Source organism: Patagioenas fasciata, chromosome 11 (assembly GCF_037038585.1).
Source record: "Patagioenas fasciata isolate bPatFas1 chromosome 11, bPatFas1.hap1, whole genome shotgun sequence".
Lineage (NCBI taxonomy): Eukaryota > Metazoa > Chordata > Aves > Columbiformes > Columbidae > Patagioenas > Patagioenas fasciata.
Window position 1 is genome coordinate 21,353,952 of NC_092530.1, and position 22,579 is coordinate 21,376,530.

The following is a 22,579-nucleotide window of genomic DNA, read 5'->3' on the forward strand; positions in this document are numbered from 1 at the left end:
GAGTCAAATGCAGTAACAGTGGCCCTTCAGAAGAAATATTTTTAAACTTAACACCTCAACAATGAAATGTCAAATGAAGGGAAACACTCATTACACGAGACAAGGTAAATTACCTGGAATATAAAACTGGAATTGGAGCAGGAGTTTCTGATACAAAAGAAATCCCCTCTCAGCTGTGGGGGAGCGAGGTGGTGTAGACAAAGACCTTTGTTGCTATACTTAGTTTGGTTTCTAAAATAGAAAAAGTACAGAATTTTGTATTAGCGTGCAGTGTGAGTTCAACTGCCATTAATGACACTCACGTTATGACGTGCAGCCCTCAGAAGTGAAAGGATTTGATTAGAGAACCTGTTTTTATTGTCGACAATTGCGATACAAAATGGCTGGTGCAGAAATTCTTTCCCCAGGTAAGAAAACAAGCACTCAGGGATACATTGGTAATGAGGAATTTGAGAATTACTTCTTCACCTAAAATGCATGGTTTATTTTGTAGTTTCACGGATGGGATTTTTCGTTTTCTTCAATGATTAATAATGACTCTCATCCTTCTGGTATGTATACAGAGGTGTTATGCGCCAGCCTCAGCATGTACAACCACAAACCAAATGAACGTTTTACATAAGACAGTTTGCTTTTATAGTGATCACACACTGATGTGAACATAGACTAAAGATAACAAATGTTGCTTTAATAAGGAATTTTTACAGTAGGCGTAGATATAAAAGTTTTTCAAATTATTTTCACAGGTATCACTGAACATTTCATAGCTGTCTGTTACAGAAGCACCCAAAAGTGCTTTGAGTCTTTCATTTATTATACATAGTTAAAATATATTACACTTCTTAAATCACTGAACAGTTTCGCTAGCATCTTGATGAGCCAAATGGGAGTAGAAGGCAGTCCACATTCATGATGTGAATATACAGTAAGGTGTTTGACATCTTATTAACTCACTGCTCATGTTCTCAAAATAACCATGGTGATGAGACCTGAAAGACAAGAATTAAGAACTAAATGCTTTAGTTTCACTGAATAAAACATTTTAAATAAAGAAAATACAGTTTACCCTATCACAGGCCAGAAAACAAGGTAAAAGTGCATAAATAAACGCAGAATGAATTTATATATACATTTCACTTAAATATTGGAAGTATTGGTCCAAGTTTTGATGTAGTCAAAACCTGTGTTAAGAAATGACACTGAGGTGCAGTATATCTAGTGACTAAATGTCAAAGAAAGCTATAAATACTCAAAAAATAATATTGATCTCACTACTGGAAAATCGTAACATTGAGATTTTGGCTTAGGTAAGTGTCACACTGGCACACAAGCCCCAGTTTTCACAGGGGATGGTTTTGGGCAGTGTCAGCCCCTCCAACGCTGAATCATCAGTGGGGCAGATGAGCTGAAGGCTCCAGGACATTTTGGTTCTGCTCTGTGCAGAATAACTGATCAAAGACTCGTTCCACACGGATATGAGGCGTCCTTGTCAGCCTGCACAGGGAGCTTTCTGCAAACTCTTTGTTGTGACCTTTAAAGGAGGAGGAAAAAAAACCCACTGCTCTGACAGAGGTAAAAAACAATTACAAACAGGAGGAAATGCGAGGCTAATAAACCTACTCATGACAAACTGAAAAATTCATCTTCGTGATGTGCCAATACAGGAGAAAGTACAAATCTGCAAGTTCTTAGCCAGGAGTTATATTGCGCAAGGCAAAGAGGCGCATGGGAAAACATCAGGTCTCCTTGAATTCCAGCCTTACATAACATCAAAATAGTAATTTATCAGTTCTTGGGCAATCTTACTTTCCTGCAGGCTCAGATGATGTTAATATTATAGCCTTTCCCTGCAGAAAGCTAAAGCCTAGAGATCTCATAATGGATAAAGAATTTTCTGAGACTATTTCACTATCCTGCCACTACATACTGATTTAAATTACTCACTTTATAAATATTTTGAAAATTGAAGCATCACAGAACAGAGTTGTAATGCTGCCTTCCATTAGATAAGCAATTTATCCATTAGAATTCTGTACTAGCTTAGAGAACCAGTGCTACCAGAACTGCCGAGGGCCTTGTCTTGGAGTTTCAAAATCACAGCGCACCAACAGCAGCTCCTGGAAGGCGCTACAGGGCAGTCTGTACCACTTGTACAGGGACCTACAGGTAATGAAGAGTTTAACTCATTTCTGTAAAGCAAATACTTGTCAAATGTCATAAAGCCCATTTGGCGTGGTATTAACCTCCCTTTTCAATTAAATGCTACACAATCCAATTTTACTTTGTTGTGGGAGAAAGTGTTTTCATCTTCTTGCTCAAGAGCAATCAACTTCTTAGATGAAGGAGAACTGCAGAAAGAATCTTTTCATCGACACTAAAAGCGCTGCTACCAAAGGAATTAGAGCCTGTAAGAACTTCATAGTGAATCTGGAAACAGGTTAAGTTGTTGTGAAAAGTCAAATGGTTCAATACTATAGTTAGCACCGGCAGAAACTGGAGTAATTCTCAAAACTAGAGATAAAAACAAAGCAAGGATTACTGCAAGGTGCTGATCTGAAAATACATCATCATCAGCTCAGGAAAAGAGGGACAAGTGAGTTTTCAAACCCTTTCAGCAACCTGACTTGCATGAGCCAGTCAGTCAACTGAGCATGCGCATTGACCATCGAGAACTTGCGTCTCTCCCCATCACTACCTCACCTCTAGCTATCAGTCTGAAGCTGCCTAGCTTGTTTCCTTTAAATCCTCATTTCTGCCAGGTAGTGGAACAGGAGAACTGAGTTTAGTGTGACTGTTCTTCAAATCTGAAATAGTCATAGAAAAACAGTCATAACAAATGAAATGTGCAACTTATCTACACTTGCTAATTCAGGAGCAAGTTACAAATCGGGAAGAATTGTGAATGGTAGTGATCTCTTGGGAAGGGTTTACAACAACTTATGTCTACACATTTCAACTGCTTGTCAATGAGGCTGTGAATGGAGCCTTTGAGATCAGCTCATCTGGGAAACCAAATAACAGAAGAGATGTTGGTTCTGCAATAGAGCACATTCCATTCAGTTTTGTTGGCAGATGACTACAGCTGGCCAGTCATCAAATAAAGGTGAAATTGACATGTAGGGGCCTGTATGTAAGAAGTATGAACTAAAATCTGGTCTGAAATACTTACAATAACCAGTTTACCCTGACATCAACTATGGCTGCAAGTTAAAGTAATAGTGGAGATGCAAACCAAGATGTAATGAGGTGCTTTGTCTCCATCAAGTTTCCTGAAGCCACTGGCAAACACAGAAGTTTCCCAAATCACAGAAGTTGCATGAAAACATTTAGAAAATCCAAAATACTTACCTAAAACATAAGCAGCTACCAACTTTTGATTCACACTTAAATGGAGGTAGAGAGGCACCAGGGAATCCATTTCCCCCAATGTAGGTAGCATTAGTGCTGCAATACACACTATTCCTAGGAAGACTGTTAGTAAACTAGGTCCCGACGAGGCAGTTCTGTTTTCTGAAAAACAAAATGGCACAATTGTAAGGAATACCCACCCAATATAAACGTGAAATATTCTGCAAAAAATGTTTGTGGTACATTGAGGCTGCAATACCCTGAGATTTTCTTTTCCCTTTGGAGTTTGAAGGGGGTGGAAAACAACTCCTAAACCTCCCGCATTTTGCAGGGGAGAAGGCTGCTCCCTGCTCTGATGCTGGAACTTGTTTTCACATGACTTCCCAAACCCCTCCCTTCTGGAGGAACAGAGCCTGCCAGCAGCTATATATACACACACGCATGACAGCTGGGTGGCTCAGCAACGCTTGGGCTTTCACCATGCATCCTCACTCCATTCCTTGATTTGTTCCTTCAGTGATTAGTAATTAATGAGGAAAGAACACCTAAAGGAGCCTCACGAGCAGGCAACTCTGCTTACACGTCTGGATCTAAACTTGGCTGCAGCAAGAGCGCAGATTCTTGGGCAGGATGAGTTTCCCTTCCTTCTTTAGAGGATTCAAGGGCTGCACCTCCCAGAACTACTCTATGTGCCACAAATTAGTATCATTTGAAACGTACTTTAAAAAAACAACACACTGTAAGTCAACCACTCTGACAGTCCAGTATCACCAGAGCAAGGAAATCCAAACTATAGATGAACCATCCTTCATGCTCTTCCTTGCGCTGCTTTATTGTGCAGCTGGAACCTACTCAAAGGCACACTGTGTAACGTTCCTGTAAAAAGAGCTCTTAAGGCGTTAGCTGGATACCTCTAACCAAATTCTTAAGAACCATTAGAAATTGGCCAATGTTTTATAACGTCTTTCTATCTTCAGAGTGAATAGCAATGCATGTCCTGTTTAAATTCCATAAATCTGTTATTCCCGGGTTGCAAGTTATATGCAAAGACTGTAGTTGCTCTGTTTATTGTTTTTCTGTCAGCGAGCAATATAATGTAGCCGACAAGGCTTTTAAGCAGAGAAATAGCCTTTGGATTAAGACCAGAATCAGATTGTTCAGGATGGTTCAAACCTTCTGTACTGGAACAACTATCATAGCAACATTTTGTTCTGTGAGCCCAGGATTCTATAGGTTTACTTTAATTGTGTATCCTCCCCTCCTATGTATATTAAGGTTTTTTTAGTAAAAGGTGTTTCACCAGCCAACAAGCTATGTAAAAATAGTGAAACAACTTATTTTTAACAGAAGGCACACTCTCAAGCAAGTTAATCTATTTTAAGGAACTGATTTTTGTTCTTGTCATGAAAAATAAAGCAGTGACAGAAATATTACACTATAAATCAGTAAAAGTCAAGAATCAGTTTATACTCAGTTCCAGTAAAACTCGGTATCTTTTCTGTCTCTCCCTAACGCTTCAATTGGACTGTTCGGTTCAGGTTTTGCCCGAGACTGTTGATTCAGCTCCTCACGTATGAAACGTGCGGAGTTTGCAGTGAGCAACTGTGCTTTTCTGTACTTATGAGACAGACAAAGGAGATGGCGCAGACCAAGGAGCACTCCAGAAGATGTTTTGGCAATATTTCCTGCTCATCAGGAAATGGAGGATTAAGGGTTTGGAACAAACTCAGGAGGGGCATATGTTCTGAAAGAGACCAAGGGAAAAAACAACTACCACCCTCTTGCAGATAAATTCCTATCGGCTGCAGAAGAACTTCTGCACCAGAGGAACACCAGATGTACTCTCCAAAGTATGATGTGCAAACGGGGGGTAGCAAAGGGTCTTGATTAATCAAGAGAGCACAAGCAGAACGACCATGGTCTGGGTTCCTGGGCACTGTCATCCCCCAGTGATAAATATTCTTTTTACTTAACCTGTAAAACTGTCATTATTTAAAAATGTATTTTAGTCTAGTCTTTCTAGTCACTTGAGCTATTCATAACTGATTCACAAGACAGGAGGGGTAGAAGATTTCAGCTACCTGGTTGACACAAAGTCTGCTCAAAAAAGACACTTTCCGCCAGGTGTTCTTTTATTCGTTTCTCCTCCTCTTCCTTTTGTTGTTGTTGCTCCTTTGCAGATGGAAGTAGAGTGGCAATAATCTCCTTTTTCCCTAGTGCTTTCCTCTGGCTCTGCTCAGACACTTGTAGACGGAATTTATCTATCACACCAAAGTAAGATGCGCGAACATCTCTGTGACGAATCACGCTGCAGAAGAAAACAACATTTTGAAACAGAGGAACTGATAAAAACCATGTCTCCTCTGGGATTACGCCCTACACACCGATGTTTCCCCTCTTTCTTCCCCACAGATACATTGCAATAGTCCAGATCCCCATTCCCTCCCTGTCACTCCATGTGCTTGATAATTTGATCTTGCCTCCTCTCTCCCCTCATGTTTCCTCTGGTTCCCAAACATATCCGCTCCAATCAGCTGGCCAAGAACAACAGTTAATTCTTTATCTCAAGCACACCTCTGCCTCAGTCTGAGACCTCGCTGCCCATTTTCATGAAATCTCCATTATCTGAAAGATGCCTCCTCTTTTATCAAGGTTTTTGTAATGCTGACCAATGTTTTTAAAAGGTATGGGGGGACTGTAGTGGTCAGGGAAGGAAAGAAGAAAAGCAGGACTGCCAAATGCTTGGACAGCTGATGGCAAAAGTCCAGCTTTTTGGGGAAACCAGGCTCAAAGCCTTGCCTTGGTAAACCTCCTCACTGTCCAGCAACAACTCTGTTGTTCTACTGCTTTGAATAGGTTGACCAAGGCGGCTTCAACAGGGGAATCGCTGTTGCATTCCTTCTAATTTTATGGCATTTCATGGGAAAAATTGTATGTGGGACCTACAAAAGGCACAGTTTTAAAACAACACTAATCAAAGACAGTAGAGACCTCTGAGCAGTGCCCTGCTCAACTGCCTCCTCTCTGCACTTATGATTCATTCTGAAAATACATACCTAGCACTAAAAAAGCTATAACATTTAGGTTTTGAAGTCACATCAGCTCTTATGGTTAATATGGATTTTAATTATTTTTCCAAAGTGGAAAACTCTGTTTATAAAAGGCTATTCTAAATTTCTAAGATAACAATACCTACATATAAGTGATTTGGCTTCAAGAAGGTTGCCATCTCCTGAGGGGAAAAGAATGATTCTACTCTTAGTAATACAGGATATTACTTTTAAAACTGCTTCAGAAACCTATTTTTGTGACATTATATGTACTAAAATTCTGCAAGAAACAATTTTTGTGTTTCAGTCTTAATTTAAAGTAACTGTATCACATCAAGGTATCTACAATCATTAACACTTGGCCAGCGCTTGTAACTGGTATCTAGTCTGATCACACTATTCAACAAGGAAACAAAGTCATCCCCCAAGCTAGAAGGCTGCAGGAACGTACGCAGGTTTACGTCACTTTAGGGGCAAAATAGTGTGCTTATGACAGCCTTTCAGCAAGTTGAGGGTTGGCTGGGCAACTGCCTCCACTAAAACAAAAGGATTGTCAGGGGGAAAAAAGCCTAATTCATACAACTCTCAGCACATCAGAACAGTGGATTCAACTCTTACTGCTTCCTTTAACACTTCCTTTTAACATTTTATCTCTACTCTTAGTACCAGCGTGCTACCAACCTAAACAGAATCTTTACGTAACACTGTGGTATGAGAACCTGCATCTGCTGCCAAGCAAAGAGCTGTTTTCTGCAGACCCTTATAAACAAATACATTCTCCTGTTTCTTTTTAGAGACCATTGCATAATTGGAAGCTCTGTAGAATATCTGTTTATCTGGCAAACAGCCACACTTGCATAGTACTGCTCATATCCTAGCAGTAAACACTGCCCTTAGACAGCAATCATTGGAACAGGATGGGGGTTTTTGTGGCAGAAAAATTCCCCTGGAAACATGCATATGTCTTACTTTATTTAATAAAAGACATTTGTTTAAGATGAACCAAATGTAATGACACTTGTGTAAATGTCTGCTAAAGAGTGGAATAGCTCACTGATAAACTGCTATATTCTGACCTGTTTTGTTCCATTTCTAGGACTGTTGCCCCTGCCCACCCAAACTTTTTAGTTCCATGTTTTAATCTTCTTTTCTATTTGGTGAGTCCTTGAAATTTTCCAAATGACACCTAAGGAGAAGAGTCTATTGGAAAGAGCCATTTCCTAAGCACAGTATTATTTACCTGACAAAAGACACATCATTCAATAGCAGGTTAGGGGATTTTTTGTTGTTCTGTATTTGGCCATTTGTTAGCCAGAGATTCCAGAAGGAGTTTCACAATTTGCAGATTTCTAGTCAGAAAGCTCGGTCTGCTCTTTTAGGCACCTTCATGCCTTCTTTAGCTGTATCTGTACATCAGCACAGAAATTATATGGCAAACGAATTACGAAAAAAAAAGTTGGTCTATTTTAGCTTATATACCTACTCTACTTTGAATTATAGCAGCCTGCAGATCCTATGCATTATTGCGGTCACTTAACCAGCCTTCTTATTTTCTCCGTTACTGGGTTGGAACCTGACAGGAGAAACAAGTAAACTGCTGGTTTACATATACTACAGGATGCATTTACAAGCATTTTATTTATTCCTAAAGACAAAATTAAAGAAGGAAGTATCTCCGTTATTGTAATATCTCTGCCCTAGAGTGAAAGAATAGCCAAGACCAGATGGCCACAAGAATACAAGAAATTAGAAAAATTGCATATCTTTATCCAACTTAGTTTATAAGATGCATGCTGTCATTTACTGTATCTTAAATAATAGAAGAAATTAGGGTAATCAAGTGTCATACATTAAATAAAACAACCAACTTTTACTTACATATCAACACAGCACTGAGGCTTCACGGCACCAGTAGGATCAACCACCGCATATTTATTTGGAGTTGTACAAAGAACTGCAACAAAAAGGACAGTAGTGGTAACAAATCATTAATACACACCTCACCAACTTCATCAACAGACACACGTAAAGACAAGAGTTTGGTTTTGTCATAAATATGCTTTGTTACATGAATTATTATTGGACTGTTCAAGATCAGTAACTAACCCTTAAACAGAACTTAACCTAAGAAACCCACCTTTGAATTTTAAGGCAAACTCATAGGGGTTATATAGTGTCAACACCTGCTTGTGTGTTGACTGGTCATCTGCATAAAATATAAGTTCTGTAGGAAAAACAAAAACAGGAAGATTTCCTTCCACTAACTCTGGCTGTCTTTTTTGTTGCTGCATTGGCACTGAATCCTCCTTGCTGCTTCTTGTGTTCTTATGATTTTGTATCCTCAGAGACTTCAGTTTTTGAATCGTTTAAGAATTCCAAAGCATTTTGGCAATTCTAAAGGAAAAAAAGGGGAAAAAAAAGAGAAAAGGCAAGAAGATTATTTCCATAAGTCTACACTAAACTGAAGCAGACAACAAAGGTGTAAAAATATAGAACTTGATGCTTGGCTATGAATCTACCTTAAGTTCCTTCAAAAATACGGAAATAGAAAAAAATATTTGCATCAGGTTTCCCTCTATTTAACAAACCACTATAAAATAAATGGAGAAGCACTTCTTCGGTGTATCATGAGAGCATTTGGGGGTCCCAATCCATGACTAAGGCTGCTTATGCTGAGTCTTTGCAACACAAACCAACCACCACCACCACAAAGATATCCCATCCTTGCCTCGGGACACTCACACCTGAGAAACAAAAAAACCCCATAGCAACACGAGGAAGCACAAAGACATGAGGCCGCCGCAGTCACCAGTCAGGCAGGAATCTCCACAGCAGTGACCTACTCAAAGCATTCCCAGATGAGGAATAACAGCTCAGGTATCTGCTCATACAGGCACTGAGGTATGTCAAATCCCAGACATTCAGAACAAAAGAATGGGGAACACCTTCACGCCTTGTTTAAACTAACCTCATGTTAGAATGGCAGGGTAGTTACATGAAAAATAACTGGGATAAATGATATCAAACAGATTTGAGATTTACTGTTTGATTAAAAAAAATAAGACAGGTTTTCTACCACCCCTGCCTCTAACCCAAGTATAACCAGCATAATTCTCCCTCTGCCACCCCTACAGTTTTATTTTGAGTGACATTGCAGAACTAAAACCAGCACCCATGAGCCGATCAAGCAACAATCCCAAACATAATTCATAAATTAAAATTAAGGCCAGACTCCTCAGCACACATACCATTGACTTTAGACACTAGAGACAGAACAAAGTGAAACAGCTACGTATCCTTTTCCCCCCCAAGAACATCATATTTTACTATAGCTCCTATAGGTTAATTATCAAACTGAAGGTGTCCTTTGAGGCTTAACTTTATGATATAGTAGAAAATGTTAAAAGAAAAAAAAGTTCCTACTGACTCATTAGATGTAATTTCGCTTCTAATGAAGCTTTATAAAACAAAGTCCATTTCAGCTGGTCTCCAGTCTAATAAACTGATCTGGCTGCACCTTAAGAAATTTAATTTCTGAACTTTCTAGCAGCAAACAGCCCTGGCATTATGAACCATCCAAACCAAATGCTTATTCTTGCATTCTAAACATCATGATGCTCACATTTCCATGCACCAGATACATGTTTCATACTTGAAACATGACACAAGTTTAGGTGTTTACTAGAGTATATCTGTCATATCTTCACATTTACAGGTTCTGATTCTTATTCACAAACTAAGCTTTTAATTTTTTTGTTGTTGTTAATACCAAATCATTCCTGTAGAATTTAAATTCATGGCTCTTACTGGAATGTCCTTCCCCAAGATCTAGTTTCTTTTCAGAGTGCAGGTTTGTTTCCACTTCACTGAAATGCTACTAATAATATTCTGAAAGCAAATCCCCAGTGATAGAGTTCCAAGCTGATATTCTGCTACCTTACTAAGAAGAGTCTAGGAAAAGGAATAGCTCTGTCAGCGGCAATTTAGGTTCCAAGTGTTTCTTAGAATTTTGGTGAATCCCTTTTGTTTCAGAAGAAGTTCCTTCTTGTGGTCTAACCCCAGCCAGCAACCCACACAGCTGCTTGCTCACAACCCCATGGTGGGATGGGGGAGAGAATCAGAAGAGTAAAACTTGTGGGTTGAGATAAAGACAGTTTAATAGGTAAAGCAAAAGCCAAACGCACAAGCAAAGCAAAATAAGGGATCCGTTCACTCCTCCCCATGGCAGGCAGGTGTGCAGCCATCCCCAGGACAGCCAGGCTCCATCGCGCCTAAGGGTTACTTGGGAAGACAGACACCATCACTCCAAACATATCCCCTCTTCCTTTTTCTTCCCCCAGCTTTTTACTGCTGAGGATGACGTCCCATGGTGTGGAATATCCCTTTGCCAGTTGTCCCCGCTGTGCCCCCCGAGCCCAATCATCAGTGGGCAGTGTGAGTGGCAGAAAAGCCCTTGGCTCAGGGTAAGCACCTCTCAGCGACATCAGAAATATCCCTGACTTATCAGCACTGTTTCCAGCACAAACCCAAACCACAGCCCCAAACTGGCTACTAGGGAGAAAATTATCCCAGGCACAACCAGCACACTCTGGAATCACTTTGTGCAGCAAGCATAAGCATTATTTCTCAAACGACTTTATGTACTATTGCAAAGTGACATTCATTGTTCCATGCAAATATATTAAGACTATATTAAGCACTAATGTGGAAAAACTGTCAGGAATACAAAATAACTTCTTTTCAAACTTCTCATAGACAAAAAAGATTTTTTTTTTTTTTTACAAAAGCTAGCTCAATACAGTAAACATATGTGAGAATCTTTGGTTCTCATATATATCGATATTGCACACACTGTGTAACAGAAATATAGGCAATCTTGGAAATTAACACAAAGGTTTCTTTCCTAATTAACATTTTAAACAACTGTATAACCAACAGCAAACTACTGCTAGATATTTCTAAGTAAGTATATTTAATATTTTTTAAAGAGTATTTATAATAATATCTTGATGCTCTAGGTTTTTTATTTTAACATTGCATGGATTTCATTCTGATTCCTGGTGTCATATCACAACTCCAATTTCTTCAGCTCAGCCAGCGGCAAGTGCTTAGGTCTTGAAAAAACCCACAAATCACATCATGAGTGGAGGTACGGATCACTAAGCTCGCTTTTCTTACGCATCTGTTGAAAATGCGGTGTGCAAACCTCCCAGGATTCCACAACTTGCAGGTGGAAAGTCACCAATATTAAGAAGGTATCTGCTCTGTTATTGCTTCCTTTTCTTATTTAGCTTGGCCGGATAAGTAGTTACGGCTCAAACTGGCCTAAGCAAATCTGGCAAACCCAGGCCTCTGTCGCACACGTTTGCTGACAGAGGAGGGTCACTCCGGATATAAATTCCTGGATTTCTAAGCAAGCACCCAGCATCCTTTTTAAGATAATAATTTTGGCTTAGAAGCCACCTTGCTGGGACATCTCACCAAGTAATATGAGTAAAAGCATTTTTTTCCAAAGCCTATACATACGCTGGGGGGATTTGATACTTTAACAACAGCGTACAGCACTCATCAACAAGAAACTGGAAGGGCTTTTAGGAAGAAAGTCTGTATCACCAGGACTTCTCTGCACCCCTGTAAACATTCCGAATAAGGCTACGCTGGCTGCCCTTCGCACCCCAGGCAGCTCATTCCAAAGAAACTTGGCTGCTGTGCTTCTCCACTCCCAGCGCAACAGATTCTCACCACAACCACCAAATTTTGTAGTCAACAGTCACCACCTGCAAAACATAAGTTTGCCCAAACAAATCTGTACAGAACAGAAATCTGTGGTCTCGAGGCTGGGACCTCCACTGCCCGGATGGGCTTCTCCCAGTACTGCCAGTGGAATTCCCCACTGGTGCAGGGATCTGTCAAATGGAACGTTTGTTGCAGGACACGGGCCAAAGTGTAACACCTGAACAATGCCAGCTTGCTTTCCATTACTCTTTGAAGTCCAAAACAATTGGCACTGATACTTTTTTTTTTTTAGCACAATAAGGATCTTTCCTCCCTGAAGTTACTAAATATATACTGCTGGTGTCACAATAGCACAGATCTGCCAGTGCTTCCTTTGAAATCTCTTGCTTCATAAATTTGACTTGACAAAGAAAAGCATTAAGTGAAACGTAACCTCTCTCAGAAGAAATAATACCAATTGTGATTTGTTTTTACTGAACACATATCTGCTGAAAAAATAAATCAAGTGAGGAAGTTATTTGTTCCCATTTTATCTTCCAATAGCTTCATCACCAGGGATTCTAAGTGCATTTGCTGGCTGGTGGGTTTTTTGGTTTGTTTGTTTTCCTCACAACTGCAGATAACTCCACAGAATGTCATCTGGTAAATACTATTCAGAACATAACCTCTTTACAGCCATGGTCTCCACATTCTCCTTTTAAAAATTGTCTAATTACAGTGTAGTCTATTTTGTTCTATTTGATAATCTACCCTCTAAATCTACACAATAAGCCTTTCTGCACTATATACTCAATAAAAATCAATGCATTTTGAGTGCATATTTACAAAATAAGCGGTAAAGTCTTCTTCAAAATTCCCTCCTAAGTCAAGCAATTACTTTAAGCTACATGCAAATACAGCTTAAGATCTGAAGCAGATCTATTAACATTTTGCTTCTCCAAAAGTTTCTGAAGGCCTTAACATGCACTTATGCAACCCAATGTTTAAACTACCTGCAATTATCTGGGAGAGTCAGCTAACGATCGGAGCACAGACCCAGCGGACAGGATGGCTGGATTCCATTATTGCGAACTCTGTCACTGACACTCATGACCTTGAGCAAGTTAGTTAACCTCACCTCGCTTTGCTAATCTATGAAGGCACATATTCTGCAAAGTATTTAAGTAGGCGGATAGTCACGTTTAAACTGGCAGAACAACTCTGACACTTTGCAAGGCCCAGGCTAAAATATGCTACTGTTTACCTCTTTACAGGGTGATCAGACATGTAACCCATAACTGTCTTCAGGATGCTGTAAAATGAAATAGTCTCAGAGCATTACCTATTAGCATAGATGACTACAGCATGCGTAAATCTTGCTGATACTGACAGCAAAACTTATTAGAACCACATTATTTTTTTCCTTTATTTTTTCAAATGCTGAAAAGGTGACAGTAACAAAAAAATTATTCAAATGCAACTAAGAGACATGCAAAAGCAGGGCAAAATTAAATAACAGCTGTGCATTGCTTCTGATCCATTCTACTACATGGTTCAGAAGAACCCCACAGAAGACTTTCAAGGGCACATCTCCTTTAGTCTTTATTTTCTGACTTTCAGGTTGTGTTCAATGCACTGAACTGGCTGGTCTTTAAACGTGTATTCTGCTCATTAGCGCTACGTCGCTTTTTTTCCCGTCTCAGAGCAGCTCCAAACACTTGGCTCAAACGCCAAGATGCCACAGACCGAGGAAAACACTTTTTCCCCGGAGAACCGGGGCAAGACGGGCGTTCCGACCTCCCTCTCGGAGCGCACCTACCGAAGGCAGAGAAACAGCGATAACTGCAACACGCTTAATTGATCCTCTTTGTTCTCCGGCACGGAGCAGCAGATAAAGGCTGAGGCACCCGCGCTCTAACGGCCTCTCCGCAGCCCGGCCCGATAACGCAGCCGGTCCCTCCGCCCCGGGGGCAGCTCGGAGCGCGGTCAAGCGAGCCCCGGCCCCGCGGCTGAGAGGGCCCGGGCCGGGCAGGCGGCGCCGCCGGGGCCTCGGAGCGCGGCCACCGCCCCGCTGTTCCTCACGGCCCCGCCGAAGGGACAGGCCACGGGGGCCGGGCCCCGCCAGCGCTCCCGCCCGGGCCGGCAGAGCGAGGGCTGCCGGGGGAGAGCCCCGCGCTCCCCGCCGGCGGGGAGGGGCGGCCCGTCCCGCCAGGGCCCGTCGCTGCCCGCCCCGGGAACTGGGGTGTCCCGCCGCTCCTCCCCGCTATCCCGTCCCCGCCGGCCCGGGGCTGTCGCGCGGCGCCCCCCGCCCCGCACTCACCGCTCGGGGCCGCTGGGTGCGGGCTCGCGCGGCGCCCCCTTTGTCCGCCCCCCCCGCCTGCTCCCGTCACTGCAGGTAGCGTCGTCGCTATGGCTGCCGGGATCGCGGCGGACTCGCTCCTTCCCTCCCTCCCGCCATAGCCGCACGTCACGGGGCCCCGCCCCCCGCGCCGCCATGTCGGGCCGAGGCAGCGCTGAGGTGAGCGGTGTTCGGCTCTCGGCTGCCCCTGCAACCGGCTGGCCTGTCCCGGCCGGTAGCGCGGGGCCGGGCCGCTCCTCGGGGCATCACCGGCGCTGTGTGGGGGGCGTGAGGAGCAGCAAAGCCAGGGGAGGCCCAGTGGCGGGAATCTCAGGAGGTCGCAGCGGCCCGCGGCTTCTCTCCTACGGGAAGTCGTTTTTTATTAAGAACTCTACCTCATCTGATTGTTTCTGAGGCCTGGTCCCTTCCCGAAAGGGTTCCTGGTCCCCCTCTCTGCTTTCGTTGCCCTTGAGGCTGCTCCGTTTCCTGGGCCCCAACCCAGCTTCAGCTTCGCTTCAGCCGCGGCCCTGGAGCCCCAGCCCCGACCGGCCTCCGGTGACTGACTCGGCTGAAGGGTCAGGGTGTCTCACCTGCTCCCAATGCAGAATGAAACTGGTAACAAGTAGAGTGTAACATTCATGGTCATCTAATCACACAGTAGCATAGATGAAATAGTGTATGGTGTCTCGGTAGACTGTTCCTATTGTTACCTTTGTTCTGTATTCCTCTTTTAATCGAAGTAATAGTGAATTTAAACTTATTTTATGCAATAGCTACCTTTTTTTCTTTTTTCTGACTAGGGCCTTTAAGCCCAGTATAATAATAATTTTAAAAAGTGGCAGCGTAATCACCACCTAAGATCATTCCCAACTTGAAGATTATTAATGCAGCAAAATGTTTTTGTTGCAAGTCAAGTGGATAATTAAGATTTACATTAAGTCATCCAGTCAGCAGGATTGCAAAACCTTTTTCCTATTACCAGGCTTTACCCACCAGTGAAATGAAGACACTTCCATGGTGAAACAAACACAGCAGGCATTAGTATTTCACAATAACATCATGAAACAATTCAGAACAGGAAGCAGGAAGTAACATATTTTGTCTATTTTAGATTGTGGAAGACATTAAAGAAGTTTTTAAAAACCCTTCTTTTTGTAATTTAGCCAAGATGTGTGTTAGCGCTCATCTTTTTCCAAATACTTCCTTCTTCAGGTCTCCTAGTTGTTAGTAGTTCATCAACAGTTTCAGTCTTATAGCCACAAATTACATATTACACTTTAGTTATTGTATATAGAAATAATAATCCTGTCAGAGTTTCCAAAAATGTATGCAGTGAAAACTGGTAAAATATATTTTGTTTCTTGACAGGTGTCAATCAGCTCATAGAGTTTAATGCTTATGTTCAAAAATAAACTGCAGTTCTTGTTTTTAAGCAGACTATCAGACTTAAACCTTCAGGATACATTAGAAAGTTATGTTTTTATTGAGTATTAATCAAATGTAGGATGTTCCTGATTTTGGAAATCTGTTTAAGGAGAAACAGAAGACATAAACATGCTTCAGAGATATTAATCATAAAGAGAATGATCAGATTAGAAAAGATAGAATTTTAAATGGCTGGACTTAGAAGCACATTAATTAGCCAAGCTGATATTTTCCAGTTAATCCGTCTCATTTACAAAGCAAGCTCAGGATCTGTAAAAGTGGGGTTTAGATCTCCTTTTAGAAGTTTCCCAGAATTCAACTTTGTTTTTTCTATCACACGTTTAGTAACATTTACATCCACTGGCCACCTGTTAACAACCAGAAATAGTGTTGGTCTTGTTCCTCTTCCACCCATCTATTGCTGCAGCTTATTTACAGGTTATTTGGTTATTTTAAAAGCCCTGTGTTAACTCCTTAACTCCAGTTAAGTGTGAAAACTATTGTATGCATACAAGCAGGAGTCAGTGCTCTTCCCTCCTTGTCACTTGTGCCTGATGCTTCAGAGCGCCTGAACCCCTTGTCACTGACAATTGTGCAACAATATGCCCTTGAGAGAGATCATGCCCCATCCCAGACATTATTAAAGGTACATACGTGCCATCACTATTTACCCAGCACTGACATGTGCAAAAATATTACAGAGCTGCTTGATAAATCCCCTGGTGCCTAGCTTTTTGGTTCAGGATGTGCTCAAAGCCTGGTTTGGCACAGTCCCTCTGCCTTTGCCAGCGAGGCTCTGTGCTTTAAGTGGACGAAAAAATACGGAGGGGATGTCTATGAGTGTGCCCATGTGCCGTGAGCTGTGGGTAGACTGCTCATCTGCAGTGTGGGAGATGGAGACTACGGTCATGTGTGGCAGTAACCAGAATTATCTCAGATCTGTGGGAAGTTCTCTATCATTGGGTTATTGTTTCTTTTGCTTTTTCCTTCTCAGGCTACTTTATTTTGTCTGAATAATTAATCACTTCTGGGATCAGAGGCAGATTGCGATTGCAGTCCTTGTTATGATGGTGATAGAGCATGGAAAAGATGAGAGGAAAAAATGTGGGTGAAGAAGACAGAAATGCAGATGCAAAGAAGCAAAGACATAAGATGCAGTAGAGAATCTGCAACAAGTTTGTCAGGTCACTTTAAGTGTAATCTGAGGTGTAAAAAAATTCTGTTCCTATAGCTAATGTTTGGCTCTCTGATTTTTTACCTACCTTGGAAACCACTGCGAGTTACCTAAAAGTATTGGCTGGACTTCTGTTACATAAAATACTGCCTCCTTGCAGCACGAAACCTGAGACTGGAGACTGCTGATGCAGAATGCTCCTGAATGACTCTGTCGTGGTTTTGGTTGCTGTGGTGATTATCCATCTGTTTAAATACTTTATATGGGAGATTGTCAACTCGTTTATCATGTAGAAGATTTCCTTAAGTTGTGGGAAACACAGCATTATGCTGGATTCTTTTGATTTTCACACTTGACTAGCAAAAAATTCCCCTTTATCTGCCATGGCATAAGGACATTGTGCGATATTTAGATACAGAGGGCACAGCACTCGTGTTCTGGGTTCACTGCTAGCCCAGTCTGCCTGTAACACGTTTGACAGAGGATGACTGTGAACACTTTATGAGGGGGTCTCCTTTAATGAATCCTCAGTCTGAAGCAGTCACACAAATTGTATTTTAATGAAGTCTAATAGGAAAAGAACTAGTGTGCAGACAGGAGAGAGCTAAACATTTTCTATATCTGAGTCTTAACTATAGCTATTAATGCATTTAATTCCTAATAGTGAATATTCTTAATGTGATCTTTTGAGGTTTTTGACAGCTGCCTACTCCATGACACAACATGGCAGATCCTCTCTGACTTTGAAGGAACTCAGGAAATGGAGTGATGTATCTGCATTTCCATTCACACCCATGCTGTGTTGTTTTTATCTTGTCCCTCTGTAGAAAATTATTTGAGTTTTCTTCCTGATTAATACCAATTCATAAAAAGTCTTCATAAAAGATGGTTTTTTAATTTTAAAACAAAATACTGCATTCAAAATACCACCTTAAAGCAGCGTACATGTTCTGAATTACAGTAGAAACAAGAATTGCTCAGCCTAAACTGTCCAAGCTGTTCTTGTAACTTTAATTCACCAGTAAAAGTTGTTTTGTTTTGGTGTTGTGGGGTTTTTTTTGTCTTTTGTTTTGGTTTGGTTTTGGTTTTGTTTTGTGGGGGACTTGCTTATGTGGCAGCTTTTCAAATTTTCCCCCCCCCAGTGGTAGCACGCTGTATTCCCATTTTGTGTCACTAGGGACTTAAACGTACCAGCGTGTATTTTTTTGTGTCAGAGGTTAGGCTGTTTGCTTTTATGACTAATAACTGGACCTTGAGAGCCACATATCTGAGCACCGTTGAGGAAATATCTAGACCTCTGTTAAAGTGTAATCCCTTTCGGGGCATGTCTATACAGGAGAGGAAAGGCAGCTCGGAGCTCTCTCTGCCCATGTTCCACACTGGCTGGAGGCAAGCCAGTTCTACCCTGGAAGTCCATTAGCTCGGCTCTCTGCCTGTGGTAATGGGTCCCTGAGATGTGCCTGTGGACACGGTGAACACAGCGTGCCAGTGAGCCACGTTCGCTGCAGAACAGATAAAATTATTTTTTGCCTAAAACGCAGAGGTTTCTAAAATACAGGGCAGGTTTCATGCATGCTCATTCTTGATCAGTGTAAGATCTAAGAAATCATTCAAGTCCCTCTCAGGCCTTGTACGGACTGAATTTTGCCTAAAGTATGCTTGTGTTGCACTTCAGACAGGTATCAGTGTCCACTTCCTTGTGCTTGGTGTCTTACGGTTCTTCAAGTGGGAGCTCCTGATGCGTGCTCTGCTCCGTGAAGCTGTATGAAAGAAGCCATAATTGAGTCTTAGACACCATGGTATTTATAATCATTTAGAAACCTCAGAGAGAGGAAACATTTAGAGTTTTAGAGACAGTCATCATCTTTATGAAGTGTAGGATCTATTTCTGCTTTGTCTGTAAGACCCTGCTGAGAATCTCCATTGTCCTGCTCGTTGGAAAGCTGCAAACCCAGCATGGGCTCTGCTTTTTGCAAGGATGTGCACATACATCTCCTATAAATAAGCAGTTGTGGTTGTTTCATTAGACCTCTAATAACATCTCTATTTCATTTTCCTTCCAAAGATGTTTACTTCGGTGTTGACACATATTTATAACGTCATCTCAAAAGTAAGAGGCCATCTTGCCAGATTTACAGCTATTATAAAATATGATGCTATCTGCATATAAATGGACAGTAGGAGCCTTACAGACATTTCCCCTATTATTACTGCCTAAGGAAGCAATAAAAATTTAACATTTACCATTGGGAAACACCTGCAGAGATTAAATTAAAACTAGATTATATGCTTATCAGTTAAATGTTACAAAAGCAAACTCTTTGGAGATGAACATAAAAATCATTGTTATCAAAATCTTATTAAAAGCTTCACTTAATATAACCCATTTTGCACCTCCACTGCTCAAGCGTTCTACATGTGCAACTTATTAAGTCTTTGTGCAGCCATACAGAGGAGAGGCAGGGCAGCCTCACTGACAGCTTTGCTGTCGTGTTAGCAAATGCCTATACTGATATCTGGATTTGTCTTTAAATCTGACCACAAGTACCATTTGTCCTTCTCCTTCTGGTCCTGGCCCCTCTCTGAAGGGCTCTCCACACCGCACGCTGTTTCTTGAGCATGGCGTCAAGGCATCCTCCAGGCTCCCTCATGGAATTCTGCTGGGAATCGCTCTGGAACCCACTTGTCCTTCCTGTGGAACTCACTCCTAATGGCCAATAGGACAAAGACAAAGGATTTAGAAAAGGCTAGAAGTTGAGAACAAGAAACTGTTTGTTGCTGCTTAGCAGATGGTCTTGTGCCGAGTTTGTGCAGCCTTTGGTGAACATCCTGCAGAAAAGAGGGATCTGGGAGGCAAATGTGCCAGAGTTGATCTCTGACCTGAAAATTCAAAAAGCTTCTGAATTTGGGCTTTGTTACCCCCAACAAGTGGGAAGTTTACAGTGCAGATAATCTACGTGTGCTGACTTACACACCATCAGCACAGAACCAGCCTGTACTAGATTTGCACACACAGTAGTGGAGTTTATTTCTCCGCCTGGTATTACAGTGACTCCTTTGACACAAGGCATTAGAAACAATCTGCCTTGAGCATATTCTGAGCTGTGTATGGGACGGTACAACTCAGCAGCAGCCACATCCTGAATTACTTACATGGAGGCCAAAAAAACCCTTTGATTGTGGAGATCCTACTGAGTTTAGTGGATCTGGAGAGTGTAACACTAACAAGAGATTGAGATCATTGATGAAATGATTGTAAAATAACTTGATTCATGTAGTTTACCAGAAGCCAGATTCAGAGGGGGATTAGGGAGTATCAGACCCCACTTTCACAAGCATTTATCCTGAAGACAAATTTGATGTAGGCATCTCCTGGTGATTTTTTCCAACCTCATGCCATCTCTGTTGTGTTGGCATGGATTCTAACATTTAGTTAGGTGAATCAGAGGCATGGGGGGAATCCAACCTAAAAACCCCCAATCATTTAGGTTTATAAAAACAGACAAAATAGAGCATAGACCAGTGGGTGGGGGATGCAGAGCTAAATCCTAGCTGAAGGTTAGGGGAGTAGAAATAGCTGGGGTTTGCTTTGCAGGGAATTAAAAATGCCTGTGCAACCATGGACTAACATTCTAAGTAATTGCTGGCCCAGCTGATTTTCACTGAAATAGGTTAGGGAGTGTTCAAACAAGTATATCCAGATCAGAGGGGTGGTAACCTATTGTAGGGTGATGCTCACCAGCCTCTGGGCAGACTGGGGGAGGACTCTGCTGTCAACACAGCTGGATTTGGGAGGAGACACGTGTCCACAGGCAGACTCTCAGCACTGTCACAGCCTAAACCAGTCTTGCTGTACCCCTCCCTTGCCTTCCCATGTGCCTGAAGGGGCGAGTTGTACATCAGCATTTTCATAACGAGCTTTCCTTTGAGAAGAGGTAATGGACATACCTAGTAACTTCAGCAGAAGCCATGGGTGCATCCGAATACTGGGTGTAAGCCTGAGTTCTGTCATTTTATTTGGATAAATTACAGTATTTAACTTGGAAGGGCCTGCTCATGTCTCAGCTTTTGGGCTCTGAGCAGTATGAATTACCGACAAGGAGATTTAAGATTTCATTTTTCAAAAATGACGCACATATTTGTATGTACATACCTGTATCCAAGATGTAGAAACTACTTAACTGTAGCCTGAATTTTCCATAGTCGTTATGCTAAGTAATTTACTTCTGCTGCCGCTAGAGGTATAACATTCACTTGAGCAAATACCAAAGGAAACATTTAGTTGGAAGCCTTGCCCATATTAATATTTCATTTTTCAAATAATATTTTTGATCTGGGTTTTTTTGGAGGCCTCAGCCTACTGCCTATTCCTGTTGGGCAGTGTTTCTTTTATTGAACTAGAGCTGACTACTCATGAGATGAAATGCCACTTTGTGATTAAAGGGTACAGAATTGAGTGCTCATTTAAACTGCATAAAAAGCTAAATTATAGTATCAGTCATCGTATCAATCATCTGTGACTGCCTCATGTGCCAGCTTGTACCAACACAATTGTAAGTCTCATTTTGCATTGCTTGTTGTTCTGGTGCAAATATACATTTATTCTGAAATGCAAATGTGACAAAATTTATTTTAAATTAATTTCCTTTTTTTTTTTTGGTGTGATGGCCAGCTCTCAGGTATAACCTCCTTTTTGAAACTCATGAAAACATCAGGGTGGACAAGGATAACCATGAAGCTCCCATAGCTCAGCTTGAGCTGCAAAGCTCTTCATGGAGAGCGAGCCACAGAACAGCCACACTGCCACATTCTCCTTGCGGGGCTGCATCCACCTCACTCCAAAGAGAAATGGGAAAAAAACCCAAACAAACAGGAAGTTTCATGATGAACGCTGGGGACAGAGATCCCTTTCACTGGTTTTGTGAAGTTGAGTTTGTTATCTGGGCTAAAATTGCAGCATTCAGGAAATAAAGGCATGATGGATAGATTGAAATGTCTGGTTTGATTTAGAATCTAATGCACTACGGTATGGTATATGCCGTATTTATAGGCACTATGCTACATGTCACCATACTGAGAAATTATTTTGAAAATACTGAAATGAGGCACCAGATGCTCTCAGAATTTTTGCTTTTCCCCTAAAATGCAATTTTCACAAAATTACTGATCTCTTGAAGAATTAATTAGAGTAAAAGTGGGCTTTTGATGGGAAACATGTTTCCAGTGTAAGTGGAGCACAAATCCTCATAAAACTTCTGGTGTTGTGCAACATTTGGGTTGCTCCTTTTTCCAGCACAATGCTACAGACAACATATATACAGCACTTGGTGTATTCTTATTTTTAGTTTCTTTGTACTTGTAGTACTGATAAGTTCACTAGAGTCTTATTACACTCACAGTAAATTTTTGACTAGGAGAAACAATGTAGAGTTGGGATACTTTGGATTATATTAGGATAAAAGTCAATAAAGTAATATCGCTGAAATTATAGCAAGCAAGAAAAAATCAGATCCACTGAATTTATTGAAA

General features: G+C 41.5%; 1 protein-coding gene across 2 annotated transcripts; it reads right to left on the reverse strand.

Moving 5' to 3' along the window:
• Positions 1-334: 334 nt before the first annotated feature.
• Positions 335-14,551, reverse strand: MOSPD1 (motile sperm domain containing 1). Of its 2 annotated transcripts, none has more exons than XM_065846829.2 (6): positions 14,434-14,551; positions 8,536-8,792; positions 8,277-8,352; positions 5,430-5,656; positions 3,349-3,510; positions 335-989 (listed from the first exon to the last, which is right to left on the reverse strand). In XM_065846829.2, exons 2-6 carry the CDS (start codon positions 8,687-8,689, stop codon positions 958-960), a joined length of 651 nt encoding a protein of 216 aa, XP_065702901.1. In that variant the 5' UTR covers positions 8,690-8,792; positions 14,434-14,551; the 3' UTR covers positions 335-957. The 2 variants fall into 2 exon arrangements, with proteins under 2 accessions (XP_065702901.1, XP_071669664.1); XM_071813563.1 differs by lacking the exon at positions 14,434-14,551 and adding an exon at positions 13,933-14,064.
• Between the last annotated feature and the right edge of the window lie 8,028 nt (positions 14,552-22,579).

Coding starts and splice junctions, on each gene's coding strand:
- MOSPD1 (XM_065846829.2), bottom strand. CDS start 8,689: ATGCAGCAACAAAAAAGACAGCCAGAGTTAGTGGAAGGAAATCTTCCT. Junction 8,353..8,535: donor GTTTGCCTTAAAATTCAAAG/GTGGGTTTCTTA, acceptor TTTTTGTTGCAG/TTCTTTGTACAACTCCAAAT. Junction 3,511..5,429: donor GCAGACTTTGTGTCAACCAG/GTAGCTGAAATC, acceptor TTTGTTTTTCAG/AAAACAGAACTGCCTCGTCG.